General features: G+C 49.2%; 1 protein-coding gene across 4 annotated transcripts in view; it reads right to left on the bottom strand.

Annotated features, from left to right (window-relative positions):
- The window catches only part of PRP4K (pre-mRNA processing factor kinase PRP4K), a 163828-nt gene that overhangs the window by 78462 nt on the left and 71013 nt on the right, over positions 1 to 14353 (bottom strand). For all 4 annotated transcript variants that reach the window (XR_013216943.1, XR_013216944.1, XR_013216942.1 and 1 more), the window contains exon 6: positions 6211 to 6412. Coding sequence is in view for 1 of the 4 variants with exons in the window: in XM_077269807.1 (XP_077125922.1) it covers positions 6211 to 6412 (202 nt within the window). In the remaining 3 variants the exon portion in view is untranslated. The remainder of the gene's footprint in view (positions 1 to 6210; positions 6413 to 14353) is intronic.

Below are 14353 nucleotides of genomic sequence, written 5' to 3'. Positions count from 1 at the left end.
AATACAAAACCACCTTGGCAACGAGGGAATGGGATGGCTTGAGGGCAACGATGCATAGATGGTAATAAGGAAAAAAGACTGAAAGGAACAGAGTGGGAAGCTCTGAAGACTCATCAGGATGACAAGAACGCATAGAAGAAAGGGGAGTGACGTTCCCTTATCGTAAAGTCTTTCTGGATCGAAAAAGGAGTGTACTGTAAGATCCCCAGGACCATTAAGGTCCCCCAGATCTAACGGTACGCGGTAGGGAAGAACTACAGGTGGAGACTCCCTGCGAGAAGGTCCATATTTCCAATTTTGACGAAATAAGACGGAGAAATACTAGTACCGCAAGCGAGAAAACCTGACATGGTCAGTGCGGGTCTCCCAGGATCACTGGGGGCCTTTTCCGCTTCCAAAAAGGTCTCAGACGTAGTGGAAGAGGAGTTATGGAAATTGGTACCGTGGAAGAAACGGAGTATGCACTGCAATGGACTTGGATCTTGCAGCCAAACCATGAACTGGAGTACATAGGCGTTCAGCTTGGACGCCATCCGACCTACATCTGGAGTACTCCAGTGAAGGCAGATGTGAAGGAAGACTTCCGAGTGAAGTTCCCACTCACTTGAGGAGAAAACCTTGACGGCTGAATATGTCATCCGCCCAGTGTTCTACTCCAGGGACATGTACTGTTGAGATCACCGAATGATAGATCTCGGCCCATCAGAGAGTGCGAGGTACCTCGGCAATGGCGCTTGACTGTGGGTACCTGCGAGATGATTGACGTATGGCACAGCCGTGGCATTATCCAAATTGAAGACGGATGGTTGACCCGCCTAAGGGCAGTGGACCTGCTGTGGGATTGGCCGTACTGTTCAGATCCCCAGAGAAATGATCGGGAGAAGAAGACGGGCATTGGTATCCCTAATAACCATTGGACCAGAAGAAGGCTCTGGATGAGGAAGGAGCTTAGAAACTACCTTTTGAAAGCCTGATTGACTTGCTGAAAACGAGCGGAGCAAAAGAAAACTACTTCCGTTTTCATCTTATTGCTCGGAACCCTCCTAGCTAATTGAATGAACCGAGAGAATGAGTGATCAAGTGCACAAGCTCCGTGTTGAAGGGCCACGACCTTGACTCGAGAGAGAGAATTACCATCCTTCTTGTGCAGGATCATCGTCAAAGAGGATCTGCTGGGCTGGGAATGAGGAAAAAACTTGTCTAAGTTTAGCTGCTAGCCCAAGAGAGAGGGTATTGCAAGTGATATAGACGACTTAGCGTAGTCCTTGTAGAGCGGCTAGAGAGTCGACCGAGTAGGGCAGGACGACCATGTTTCTAAGGTGCAGGAAGCGCATGACAACCGTCATGACCCTTGCGACCACTCTGGTGTGGTAGCCAGGCAGAAGGGCCAGGTCGTGAAAATACTGTTCGCGAATGGAAAGGCGAAGAGATTATAGTAGAGAGGAGAAATAGGTATGTGAGGGAAGAATCCCGGATGACGATGGATGCCAGAAAACAACCACGTTTCTCTGTTGAAGTAGTGGCTGAGCGGAGGAACTCCATCCGAAAAAAGAGAGGGCCCTGTCAAAGGTTGTTAGAAGTTTGGGGTCCAGAAATGGAGATACTTTTCATTCCCTCCATTTTGGAACCAAGATCCCTTAGATCTAGACTGTCCTGGCCAATGCTTCCACTGCTGGTTGAGCTTGAAGAAGAGATACGATCCCTTGCTAGTCTCCCGCTCAGAAGATTTGATTGGCCAGCTATACTGTGGAACGAAGTAGATAAGGTCTGGGACCCGGAGACTTTCATTCTCTCCCTTTGGTCAAGCAACCCATGTGGCGGCTAAGGAAGGGTAGAGCGTTAAACCCGAAACCACAGGACGGAACTAACTAGACCTGCTATCCGACCGTCTGTGGAATCTTAATTGATGATACACCGGCCAGGATACTGGTAGGAATACCGCAAGAAATTCTGCCCGGCGAGTCTGTCAAGTGACAGAATGCGGGACTGTAACCAGCAGGTCTCTGCCATCGTGCAGAGAAGAAAATAAGGAAAAAAATAAAAATAAATAAAAAATAAAAAACCTCGATCCACCATCTCTTAACAGGGAAGTGGAGAGGAATCGTCCACTTTCTTGCATCTGATACAAAGGGGGGAAAAACCTCCTTGTTGGGACGCCACAAATGTGTGTCTCAGTACATCCCCAGAATTGAGGTTTCCGAGTGGACAGGGCAGGTTGTGGCGATAGACCTGGATGCAGAAGAAGATACATGGAGGCGACACTCCGTGTGCTCGTCTGTTGAAGGTGTGGGGGGAAATCGGAGCCCTTAAAGGGACCCGTCGCCCATAAAATTCCGACCAGGTATGGTATCCTACTTAGAGGTCTTCCAGTGCATCACCGTCAAATGTTGATGGAGATTTTCTAGAACCTGTACGTTTTTCTAGAATACTTGCGGCCCCTGCTAGCTGACGGCTCCCATTGTAGGAGAGGGAGCATGTGAGTGCTCCAGAGCTCAGTTAGGGTGACCAGCTTAGGATAGATGATGTGCCCTTAAGACCAGTAAATACTGGTCATTCGCTTTTAAGGCTAGGGGTTACTGGCCATGAGCCTTTAAGACCAGGGAATACTGGTCTTGTGCCTTTTGTAAGATGAAATACTGTTCATGTGCCTTTAAAAGCAGGGCATGCTGAAATCCAGGAGATAATGGTCATGTGCCCTTAAAACCAGGGTATGCTGGTCATTTGCGTTTAAGACCAGGACGTACTGGTCCTGAGCCTTTAAGTCCAGGGCATAATGGTCACGTGCCTTAAAGACCTGGGCATACTGGTCGTGTGCCTTTAAAGGCCAGGGCGTACTGGACATGAGCCTTTAAGACCAGGGCATACTGGTCATGTGCCTAGAAAACCAGGACGTACTAGTCATGTGCCTTTAAGACCAGGGCATACTGGATATTGCGTTTAAGACCAGGGGATACTGGTCACGTGCCTTTAAGACCAGGGCATACTGGTCATGGCCTTGAAAAACCAGGACGTACTAGTCATGTGCCTATAAGACCAGGGCATACTGATTATAGCGTTTAAGACCAGGGGATACTGGTCACGTGCCTTTAAGACCAGGGCATACTGGTCATGTGCTTTTAAGACCAGGGTATACTGGACACGTGTCTTTAAGACCAGGGAATACTGGTCACGAGTCTATAAGACCAGGGCATGCTGGTCACGTGCCTTTAAGACCAGGAATACTGGTCATGAGAGGAATGTAGGAACAAGTGCCTTAAAGATCAGCAAAGCTGGTAATGTGCCTTTAAGAACAAAAAAAGCTGGTCATGCTCCTTTAAGACCAGGGATGCTGGTCATGTGTCTTTAAGACGGGGGCACACTTGCCATGTGCCTTTAAGACCAGTGCCTACTGGCCCTGTGCCTTTAAGACCAGGGCATACTGGCCTGATTAAGTACTAAGGAAAAAGAGACCGGCTTCTGGCAGAGCAGAGAATGCTGGGGATGTGACCCTTTTAAAACTAGGGGACCCTTAAGACCAGGGAATGCTGGTCCTGGGTTTAATAAAAAGGCATGGAAAGCTGGGGATGCACCTATGGGCCCAGCGACTAACGAGGCAGAGTAGCAAATACCAGGGAATGAGTCACCAGGGAATGAGTCACCAGGGAATGAGTCACCAGGGAATGAGTCATGAGAGCTTCGTTGCTGGGAACTCACAGCTCTCCGTGTGCAAGCCTGCATACTGTACTATACATTCTGTAGTGTGCAGGAGCACCAGAAAATTGCAGCCTTAAGTATATAAAAAAACAGGGAAAGCTAGTCCCTTAATGCTGCCGGGATGCGTGCCGGGGGGGGGGGGGGGTTGTCCGATTCACCTTACTCAGGTTCTGAGTCCCCCGACTGGAATAGCGCTGACTTCAGCGCTGAAAAACCGCCGGCCGCAGCCCCCTCCAGAAGAAATAGTGACCGCAATGGAGGAGGAGGAAGATGGCCGCCGAGATCTCGTCTGGAACGAGAAGCGCCTGAATAGGGGGGCGGAGCCGCTAGAAGGGAGCAAGCGGTGGGCGGGGCCTCCCGGGCTGCGGCCTAAACAGGGCCGAAGCCGGGGACTAAAGTTATGGCTTCGGCCGGCGCGCACCCGCAGACTGAGGGGAAAAGTGCCGCGAAGCTCTGTGGGGACCCAGTCGCTATGGAGCCCTCCTCTGACCGTCGGAACACCCAAATCTCACGGAGCACTTACCCCAATATGGTGCCCGGGTAGATAGGCCGATGCAGGGTTGGGGAGCCTCCATCCACCATCCCTGCAGAAGAGGGGTGGAGAGGAACCGTCTGCCTCCTTCCATCATCCGCTTTTTCAGTGGTGATGCAGTGGGGGCTGCTCGGACGCCACGCTGGAAGGTGCCTCTGTACAGCCGAGGGTAAAACCTGGTGGACAGGGCTGAATGTCCGGCAATAGGCCTGGCTGCAGAAGAGGATACTGAAGGTAAAACTCCAGTGCTCGTCTGATAAGGGAGGGGGGAGATCGGTGCCCTTGAAGGGGCCCGTCGCCCCTAGAATCAGCTCAGGCAGTGGCTTCCCACGTCGCAGGAGAGGATACGGAGAGGTAAAACTCCCGTGCTCGCCTGTTGATGGTTCGAGGAGATCGGAACATGAAAGAATCCGTCGCCCCATTCGACCGTAGTAAAAAGTAAAAAACGGAAAAAAAGAGTTCTTTGGGTCTGAATAGCAGACCCGTCCGTGTGCCTCCTACGGACACTAAGCAAGAACTGGTTAGCTGGGAGCCAGCAGAGGGGTGTATACTGCAGGGGAGGGGCTAACTTTCTTTGTAATACTTAGTGTCAGCCTCCTGGTGGCAGCAGCATACACCCATGGTCTGTGTCCCCCAATGAGGCGAAGGAGAAAACAATGCGTGTGCATGAGATTTCTGAAATCTCATAGGCTTTGCTGGTATTGTAAAAAGCAGCTTAAAATTAGCATAAAAAAGCAGCAAAAACGCCTTGTGTGAACTTACCCTTAGAAACCGACTCAATGAGGAAGGTCTGAGTGCCCAACGTCCATAGATGGGGGCTGCGCTCACAGCCCAACACCGTGCAGGACACTTGGCATTTGCCACAGAACACCAGGATTGGCAAATTCGCCACTGGCGCCCTGTGCTCTTCACAGATGAAAGCAGGTTCACAACAAGCACATGTGACAGACATGACAGAGTCTGGAGACGCCATGGAGAACGATCTGCCGCCTGCAACATCCTTTAGCATGACCAGTTTGGCAGTGGGTCAGCAATGGTGTGGGGTGGCATTTCTTTTGAGGGCAGCAGAGCCCTCCATGTGCTCGCCAGAGGTGGCCTGACTGCCATTAGGTACCGAGATGAGATCCTCAGACACCTTGTGAGACCATATGCTGGTGCGGTTGGCCCTGGGTTCCTCCTAATGCAGGACAATGCCAGACCTCATGTGGCTGGAGTGTGTAAGCACTTCCTGCAAGAAGAAGGCACTGAAGGCTATGGACTGGCCCGCCCATTCCCCAGACCTGAATCTGATTGAACACATCTGGTACATCATGTCTCGCACGATCCACCAATGTCATGTTGCACCACAGACTGTCCAGGAGTTGGCGGATGCTTTAGTCCAGGTCTGGAAGGAGATTTCTCAGGAGACCATCAGGAGACCATCAGCCGCCTCATCAGCAGCATGCCCAGGCGTTGTAGAGAGATCATACAGGCACGTGGAGGCCACACACACGCTACTGAGCATCATTTCCTTGTTTTGAGGCATTTCTAACTGAAGTTGGATCAGCCTGTAATTTGATTTTCAACTTTGATTTTGAGTATCGTTCCAAATCCAGGCTTCCATTGGTTAATAAATTTGAATTCCAATGATGATTTTTGTGTGATTTTGTTGTCAGCACATTCAACTTTGTACAGAACAAAGTATTGAATGAGAATATCTCGTATTTTTCAGACTATAAGACGCACGGGACCATAAGACGCACCCCAAATTTTCAGAAGTAAAATAGGGGAAAAAAATAATGTGTCAAATGGGGGTCCGTCTTACAGTCCCAATTCAGATAACCAGGGAAGGGATTGGCACAGGTGGAGGAGTGGTCATTCGGTGGTCCAGGCTGGTGCGGTGGCCTCCGGGAAATCCCATCCCAGGCTGGTGCGGTGGCGGTAAAGATCTATGCATCTGGAAAATGACACATCCGTATGATTTATGGCAGTTTAATAACACTTACCATTATTCTGCTCAGTCATTAGGTTGTGTTTGGCCTTTACAGAAGCCTCAAAAGTATCCACATTCTCTCTTTCATATTCCTTAACGTCTGCGGCAACCCGCTCCAGAATATCATCCGGGGAAGGAGAGCGGCTTCGCGCACTGCTCTGGGGACTACTCGGCTCAGAGTTAACAGACATATTGCTGTCTTCCTTTAGGTATTTCTACAGACAAACAAAAGACACTAGCTATCAAAACTGTACCATCAAAACCAGAAAGCGTTGTATTAACCACACAAAGCCTTCAAAAATTTAAAAGGATCCTGTAATCTCCAGAAACGCTATTTACCTGCAGAAATAGTAGTAATCTGCAGGAAAATAGCAATTGAACATGTCTAGCAGGCTTACTGGAGATGTTGACACACGATTAAAAATGATAATTAACTTGACGACTTCCACTATATCTGCTATCTGCAGGCACATAGCGTTTTTAGAGGTGACTGGTTCCCTTTAAAAACTAGCCACTTACATAGTAAATGTTTTTTTTTACTCAACTATTTTAATTTAACACCTCGTTGTATTTCTATTTTCATTTAACTCCTTAAACATTGATATTTGCCAGGCAATGGCTCTCGTGCAATCCGACTGGGATTGAACAGATAGAGACTTGAATAATATCATTCTAATGGAGAAAAAGATACATATTAAGAGAGGTGCTGTTAAGAAATTTGGGGGACAATGGGGAAAATGGATCAAATGTACCCGGGTTGTTTCAGAGGCTCTTACTGGAGATGTGATATTTAGATACAGTTATGTTAGAGTAGGATATAGAAAGGCACAGGAATTTTATAATCTGAAGAATCAGTGCGTTAGTGAATATTGAAGAAACAAACACATAGGAAAAGAAGTCATACCAAACAAGGGGAAAGGGGGGGGGGAGATGTTTTGGGGGAAGAACTTTTTTTTTTTTTTTTGGGGGGGGGAAGGAGTTTTGTTAATTGGTTTATAATAAGATTATACCATGATGCAATACAGGTATGCTTAGAACGATGTCATGATGGCTTTACAGTGACTTTGTAAAACAAGAATGTAATATGCATTGTTGGGAAATCGTGTTTATCACAATAAAAATGGTTTTGATTAAAAAAAAAAAAAAAAAAAAAAAAGATTGATATTTGGAGGCCTTTTTTGCACTTTTCTACTTTTTTTTTATTCCTCTGTTGACAGTCGCAGAGGAGCTTGTTTTTTGCTGGACGTGTTGACGTTTTCAATGGTACCGAGCATTTTATCACAAAAACCAGAGGAGAGAGAAATGGGGTCCCCCGAGCCCCCCTCCTGGTACATCCGGTGTCCCCAGACCCTCCGGCTCTGTCCCCCGGAGTCTTCTTCCGGTAAGAAAATGGCGGGCGCATGCGTAGTGCACCTGCCGAGATCTGCCGGCCGGCACCTGGCAACAATAGAGGGATTTTTGGTACTCACAGTAAAATCTCTTTCTTGGAGCCTTCATTGGGGGACACAGGTAACCATGGTGTAAGCTGCTGTCGCTAGGAGGCTGACACTATGTAAAAAAAGGAAAATAGCTCCTCTTCCGCAGTATACACCCACCGACAGACACAAAGTACCTCAGTAGTGTTAAAGCAGTAGAAGCAAACCAAAAACTCAACATATGTACCAACCCGACAACAAAAGCGCACAGACTCAATGATGATACAAACAATTAGGGAGGGTACTGTGTCCCCCAATGAAGACTCCAAAAAAGAGATTTTACGGTGAGTGCCAAAAATCCCTCTTTATCGCTTCATTGGGGGTACGGGTAACCATGGGACGTCCCAAAGCAGCCCCTATGGTGGGGAACAGAAAAAATGCAAGGAAAATATGGACTCAGGTCGGCCGTTGCGTAACCGCCGCCTGCAGCACCTTCCTTCCCAGGCCTGCATCAGACGAGGCATGGGTACGAACCCTGTAAAAACGACCAGGTCAAGGCTTTACAATCTGGAAAGCCAAGGTCTGATGACAAACAGCCCAGGAGGCTCCACCACCAAGCAGAGTGAGCCTTTACCCCCGGAGGAGGCTGTTCGTCCTGAACGTGGTATGCCTCCAATATTGCTGAACGAATTCAACGGCAATAGTGAACTTAGAAGCTGAGAGCCCGTTACAACAACTTTCGGAGCTGACGAACAGGGCATCAGATTAACGCAGTCCTTGAAAGGTAGACTCAGATAGCTCTGACGGGATCCAGCTTGTAGAAGGACTTCTCCAGGTGATGGACTGGAGAGAGACACAGAGAAGGAAGGACAATGTCTTCATTAATGCAAAATGAAAGACCACCTTAGGTAGGACGTAAGGAACAGGCCTGAGAACTACCTTGTGCTGATGTAGAACCAGGAACAGGGAACGACAGGACAATGCCGCTAACTCGGAAAATCTCCTGATGGACGTAATGCAAATAAGACGACAACTTTCCATAACAGGAGAGAAAACGTTATGTCTTGAATGGGCTCAGCAGGAGCGCGCCAAAGACAAGGTTAATATCCCATGGATCTATCGGAAGATGATAAGGAGGTGCCAGGTGGGCGACTTCTTGAAGAAAGGTCTTTACCTGGGAAAGAGAAGCCAGATTTTGTTGGAAAAGAATTGACAGAGCGATAGACCCAAGTCAAAACCCGCTTGTAGAAAACCAAGAATGGAAGGAAGAGAAACAGGACATAGGGATCAAACCATTGTCCTCACTCCACCAGAAGAAGGCCTTTCAGTATCTGTAGTAAATACACATGGATGCTGGTTTTCTGGCCCTAATCTTGGTCTGAATGACCTGATGTGAAAAAAACAGCCTCCCTCAGGACTACGGACTCAACGGCCATGCTGTTAAACTCAGACTGTGAACTCTGGTGGAAGAGGGGGCCTTGAGAGAGAAGATCTGGACAGCCTGGAAGCTGGTGTTCACCAGGCCCTTCTTGGTCAGTCCGGAGCTGTCAGGATTACAGGGATCCATATCCTTTTCACGACTCTCGGATCAAGGGGAGAGGCAGAAAAGATAAGGTAGCTGGAATTGTGACCACAATATTACTAGAGCATCACAACGGGTGGCTGGCGGATCCCAGGACCTGGCTACAAACTAAGGAACCTCGTTGTTCGTCCGAGACGCCATCAGGTCGACGTCCGGGGAGCCCCATTTCTGCATATCTGGATTAAGACAGTGGGGCTGAGCGGCCACTAGCCCGAAATGAGACCCTGATGGCTCAGAAAATCAGCTGCCCGATTTTCTACCCCCGGAATGTGCACGGCTGATATGGCAGAAACAGGCGTTCCAGCGGCCCTGCGCTGTGTGACGAAGAAAAAAACGCTCCCCAACCGAGGAGATTGGCGTCGGTGGTGATGACCTGCCACCGGAGGGGAAGGAAGGACTTCCCTCATAGGACTGATGCCGATAGCGTCACCAGGTGAGGGACTGCCTCACCTTGAGAGGTAGAAGCACTGGTCGTGGCGGAGCAACCAGCCACATCAAAAGAAAGCGGTCACAAGATATTTGCTGGTATGGGCAATTTGATCTGCCATCTCATCCGGAGGAGCTGCCGCTAGAATACCATGACGAAGCATTCTTGCCAGGTGGAGGCAAATATGGGACAGAGAGAGAGGCACCAGCTGCTTCTATAGGCTGACTTAGCCAAGGATTCAATCTGTCTATCCGTAGAATCCTTAGGAGATGCACTGTCTAGTAGAGACATGACTGTCTTGGAAGACAGGCGAGAAGCAGCCGGATCCACATTAGGGGATTCTGCCCATTTATCAACGAGGACTGGGCTAAAGGGATAGAGAATGTGAAGCTGCTTTCTTCCTGGGAAGTGCTATTCAGGGTGTTTAGACATAATCATTACAAATTCCCTGTAATAAGGGAAATTCCGGAAGGACATTTTACCAGTTTGAAGGCAACGGAGTGCTCCTGAGCAGGTGCCTCATCCTCCCTTAGGTTCAGAATTTGGGTAATTTGCCAAGATGAGGCTATTAAGCATATCCTGCATCTTTTAGGTCTGGTCCGTATCGGACTCAGACTGGAAATCCATATCCGACCCAAAAGCCACCTCCGAGGAGGGGGCATGGGATGAGGAATGCATCCAGGAGGATGTAGAGGGACACGGAGAACTAGAAGAAGAACTGGAAAAATTTGCTTTGTACCCGATTTGTCCCCGTGAAGGTCGCAGTCAGGTGCGTGCGAATCACCATGAGAGGCGTTCGGAGCACTGGTGGCAGAAGACAAATGTGGAAGTCGCTCCAGGACCTGGACTGTGAAACTTTTGTCAGGTCTGAGACAGACTGTGACATGGCAACAGCCCACTCCGGAGGGAGGGGAGTGCTCTCATCCTGGCCGTTAGAGGGCTTCTGTGTAGACATTGGTGGAGGAGCTGCAGAACAGTCAGGAAAAAAAACGAAGACTGGCCTGAATGCCACTTCTCTTTTACAGATGGCACAGGCTTCGTGGATTATAGGGACAGGAAAGGGTCTCCCTGTGATTGAGCAAGTGAGGGACTAGGGCTACTGCTGGGGAGTGCTAAGCACTTGTGAAGAGAAAAAATAACCAGACTGGGCTGGGCCTACCTGATAACACAGATGGCGTTGTAACTGCTCAGGCTGCAGTATCCCCCAGATCCAGTGCAGGGTAGTGATGGACACCTGCTGTGCCCTTTGGAGCAAAAATTCGATGGTAACAGAAAGATGCACGATTCTCCATATGCTTTTGCAGATAGAGACAAGCCGCCTGCTGTGCCCTTTAGAACCGGAAGTAGATGGTGACAGACAGTGCACGAATCTTCATGCCTTGCAGGCAGAGACACTATGCGGGGGGGCATGTCTCGGGTGACAGGGAGAGAGGGATAGAGAAAAACACACTCTCTCTACAGCGTGCCCTGATTGGCCTGGGCCAGTAATGGGGAGTGGCTACACAGTCCGGGAGAAAGCCCAAAGCCTGGGGCTAAATTAACATAGGACCTGGAATTAGCTGTGAAGCCTCGGCACAGGACCGGCAAATGGCATTAACAAAGGTCCTAGTCCGGGCATGGAAATTGGCCACATCTGACGGTATCAGGGAGTAGGGGCTCCTCCTATTGGCTGTGCCGCCGGAGGAGAGCACCAGGTAAGGAGAGGAGAACCTGTGATAGGGGAAAAAGCGTGCAATAAATACGCACGCTTAATGCGGGGGGTGTGGCTCTGGCCAGGACATAAGGAGAGAGAACCGGCCCTCTGATTGGGCACAGTAGCGCGTGCTTACAGGAAAGGGGCGTTAACGAAGCACTAGCAGGGATGAAGAAAAAAAATAGCCGCTGTTGTGCAGTGACGCCATATTCTGTGTGGTGTCCTGTCGTGGGTAAACAGCAAGGCAGGCAGGTAGCTGCCGGGGACACCTATAAGGGTATGTGCACACGTCAGGATTTCTTGCAGAAATTTCTTGACAAAAACCGGACATTTCTGCCAAAAATCCGCATGCGTTTTTTTCGCGTTTTTTGTGCGTTTTTTCCCAATGCATAGAATAGCGGGAAAAACACGAAAAATTGGCAAAATTAATGAATATGTTCATTTTTTTTCGCGGAAAAAAAAGCATCATGTGCACAAAAATTGCGGAATGCATTCTAAATGATAGGATGCATATGTATGCGTTTTTATAGCAAAAAAACACGAAAATTCCTGAATATAAGCACATACCCTAAAGGTGAGTCCTGAAACCCTCTTCACTGACGAGGATAACATCAGGACCCCTCAGGGTGGGTGAGGGTCACTGGAATCCAAGTTCCTGCTTCCCGCAGTCTCCGGACTGTGCAGAAGACGGCATCAACCCCTTACAAGAAGGGTGGAGGCCACTGCTTGTGACCAGAGTCTTCCTCTTAGCCTTCTCTGAGGAGAGGGGTGAGGAGGGGAAAAGGCAAGAACTGGCCACCGGGAATCACCCTGAAACAGCAGTAAAGGTGACAGTGGATAAAGTCCTGCCTGCAGGTCCGAGAGTGGGCAATGTGGGTGACACCACACTGCTCTCTCGGTCGCATAAGTGTGGGAAAACAGGGTGAGAAATAACACCTTTACCCTGAAGACGAAGAAACCTGAAAGACAAAGGAAAAAGATTAATAAAAACACAACAGGTGACCTGAAAAGGAAAAGAGGGATCTGGGATCAGATCCAGGTCTGCCTCCTACAGACACTAAGCTTGAACTGAGGTACTTGGTGCCTGTTGGAGGGTGTAAACTGCGGAGGAGAAGCTATTTTCCTTTTTTGCATAGTGTCAGCCTACTAGCGACAGCAGCATACACCATGGTTACCTGTGTCCCCCAATGAAGCAATAAAGAAAGGAGTTTTTTACTATTGATTCATTTTGATCACTGTGATAGACCCAATCACAGCGATCAAAATAAAAAAAAAATTGTATATCAAATCGCCCTTTATCACCCCCTTAGTTAGGTAAAAATAATAAAATAAAAAAGGAGATTTTTGTGTACTCACCGTAAAATCTCTTTCTCTTAGCCTCTAATTGGGGGACACAGGACCATGGGTGTTATGCTGCTGTCCACTTGGAGGCGACACTATGCATAATCTGAAAAAGATTAACCGTGGCTCCTCCTCTGCAGTATACACCCCTGGACGGCGTCAGCCTTCTCCAGTTTTGTGCAAAAGCAGTAGGAGGACGTAACATGAATGACATAGACATGCCTATAAGAAGGCCACTATGTACGAGCTCAAAGAACAATAGAACTCAACACTAACAACGGCCCGAAAAGGGCAACAGGGTGGGAGCTGTGTCCCCCAATTAGAGGCTAAGAGAAAGAGATTTTACGGTGAGTACACAAAAATCTCCTTTACTCTGTCGCCTCATTGGGGGACACAGGACCATGGGACGTCCCAAAGCAGTCCCTGGGTGGGAAGCAATGGACGAATATTGTGCAGACAGGCCCCTATACTTGGGGCACCGCTGCCTGCAGAACACATCTACCTAGGCTTGCTTCCGCTGAGGACTGGGTATGAACCCTATAGTGTTTAGTAAATGAGTGTGGGCTAGTCCAAGTGGCCGCCTTACACACTTGTTGTGCCGAAGCCTGGAGCCGAAAGGCCCAGGAGGCCCCTACCGCCCGTGTAGAGTGTGCCGTAATACCGGCTGGAAGAGGAGAATTCTTAAGGCGGTAAGCCTCTTGTATGGTGGATGTGATCTACCTGGCAAGGGTAACTTTGGAAGCTGGCAGACCCTTGCGGCCGCCTTCCAGAAGAAGAAAAAGGGATCAGACCTCCGGAAGGACGCAGTCCTAGACACATATATACGCAATGCCCTGACAAGGTCAAGCGCATGCAGAGCCTTCTACACTCTATGAACCGGAACCGGACAAAGGGAAGGCAGAGAAATTTCCTCATTGAGGTGGAAGTTGGACACAACCTTCGGAAGGAAGGATGGGACCGTACGGAGATCTACCTTGTTCTGGTGAAAAAAACCAGGAAGGGCCGTCTGCAGGAGAGTGCTGTCAGTTCAGACACCCTGCGTAGCGAGGTGATTGCCACCAGGAAAAAAACACCTTCTGGGAGAGAAGGCGGAGCGGGACCTAATTAAGGGGTTCGAAGGGTGGTTCCTGCAATGCTGTCAGGACCAGGTTGAGGTCCCACGTTTCTAGTGGTCGTCTGTAGGGGGGAACCAAATCGGGAAACCCCCTGAAGAAAAGTCCTTACTCGCAGCTTGGTAGCAATGCGCCTTTGAAAAAAATAAAGCACTGAGAGGGCTGACACCTGGCTCTTAGGCAAGCCCAGGGACAGCCTGGCCTCCAGACCCGATTGGAGAAAAAACCAGGTAGAGGGAAGAAGGGATATGGGGTCTGGCCGCGGGATTCGCACCAGGTAAAGAGAACTTTCCAGGTACGGTCATAGATCTTGGCAGAGGCTGGCTTCCGTGCCCTGATTATGGTCCTAATGACGTCCATCGAGAGCCCTGCCTTGGTTAGAACCCAGGTTTCAAGGGACATGCGGTCAAATTGAGAGCCCCGGAGTTCTGGTGGTAGAACGGGCCTTGTGATAGAAGATCCGGGCGGTCGGGGAGGCGCCAGGGGGCGTCTGCTGAAAGTTGTACGACGTCGGCGTACCATGTACGTCTGGGCCAGACCGGTGCAATTAAGATGGTTGGAACTCCATCTTGCTTGATCTTCCTCA

This window comes from Ranitomeya variabilis, chromosome 6, assembly GCF_051348905.1.
Source record: "Ranitomeya variabilis isolate aRanVar5 chromosome 6, aRanVar5.hap1, whole genome shotgun sequence".
Classification (NCBI taxonomy): domain Eukaryota; kingdom Metazoa; phylum Chordata; class Amphibia; order Anura; family Dendrobatidae; genus Ranitomeya; species Ranitomeya variabilis.
Note: the sequence above shows the minus strand (reverse complement) of the source record. Positions and strands in the feature narration are given on the sequence as shown.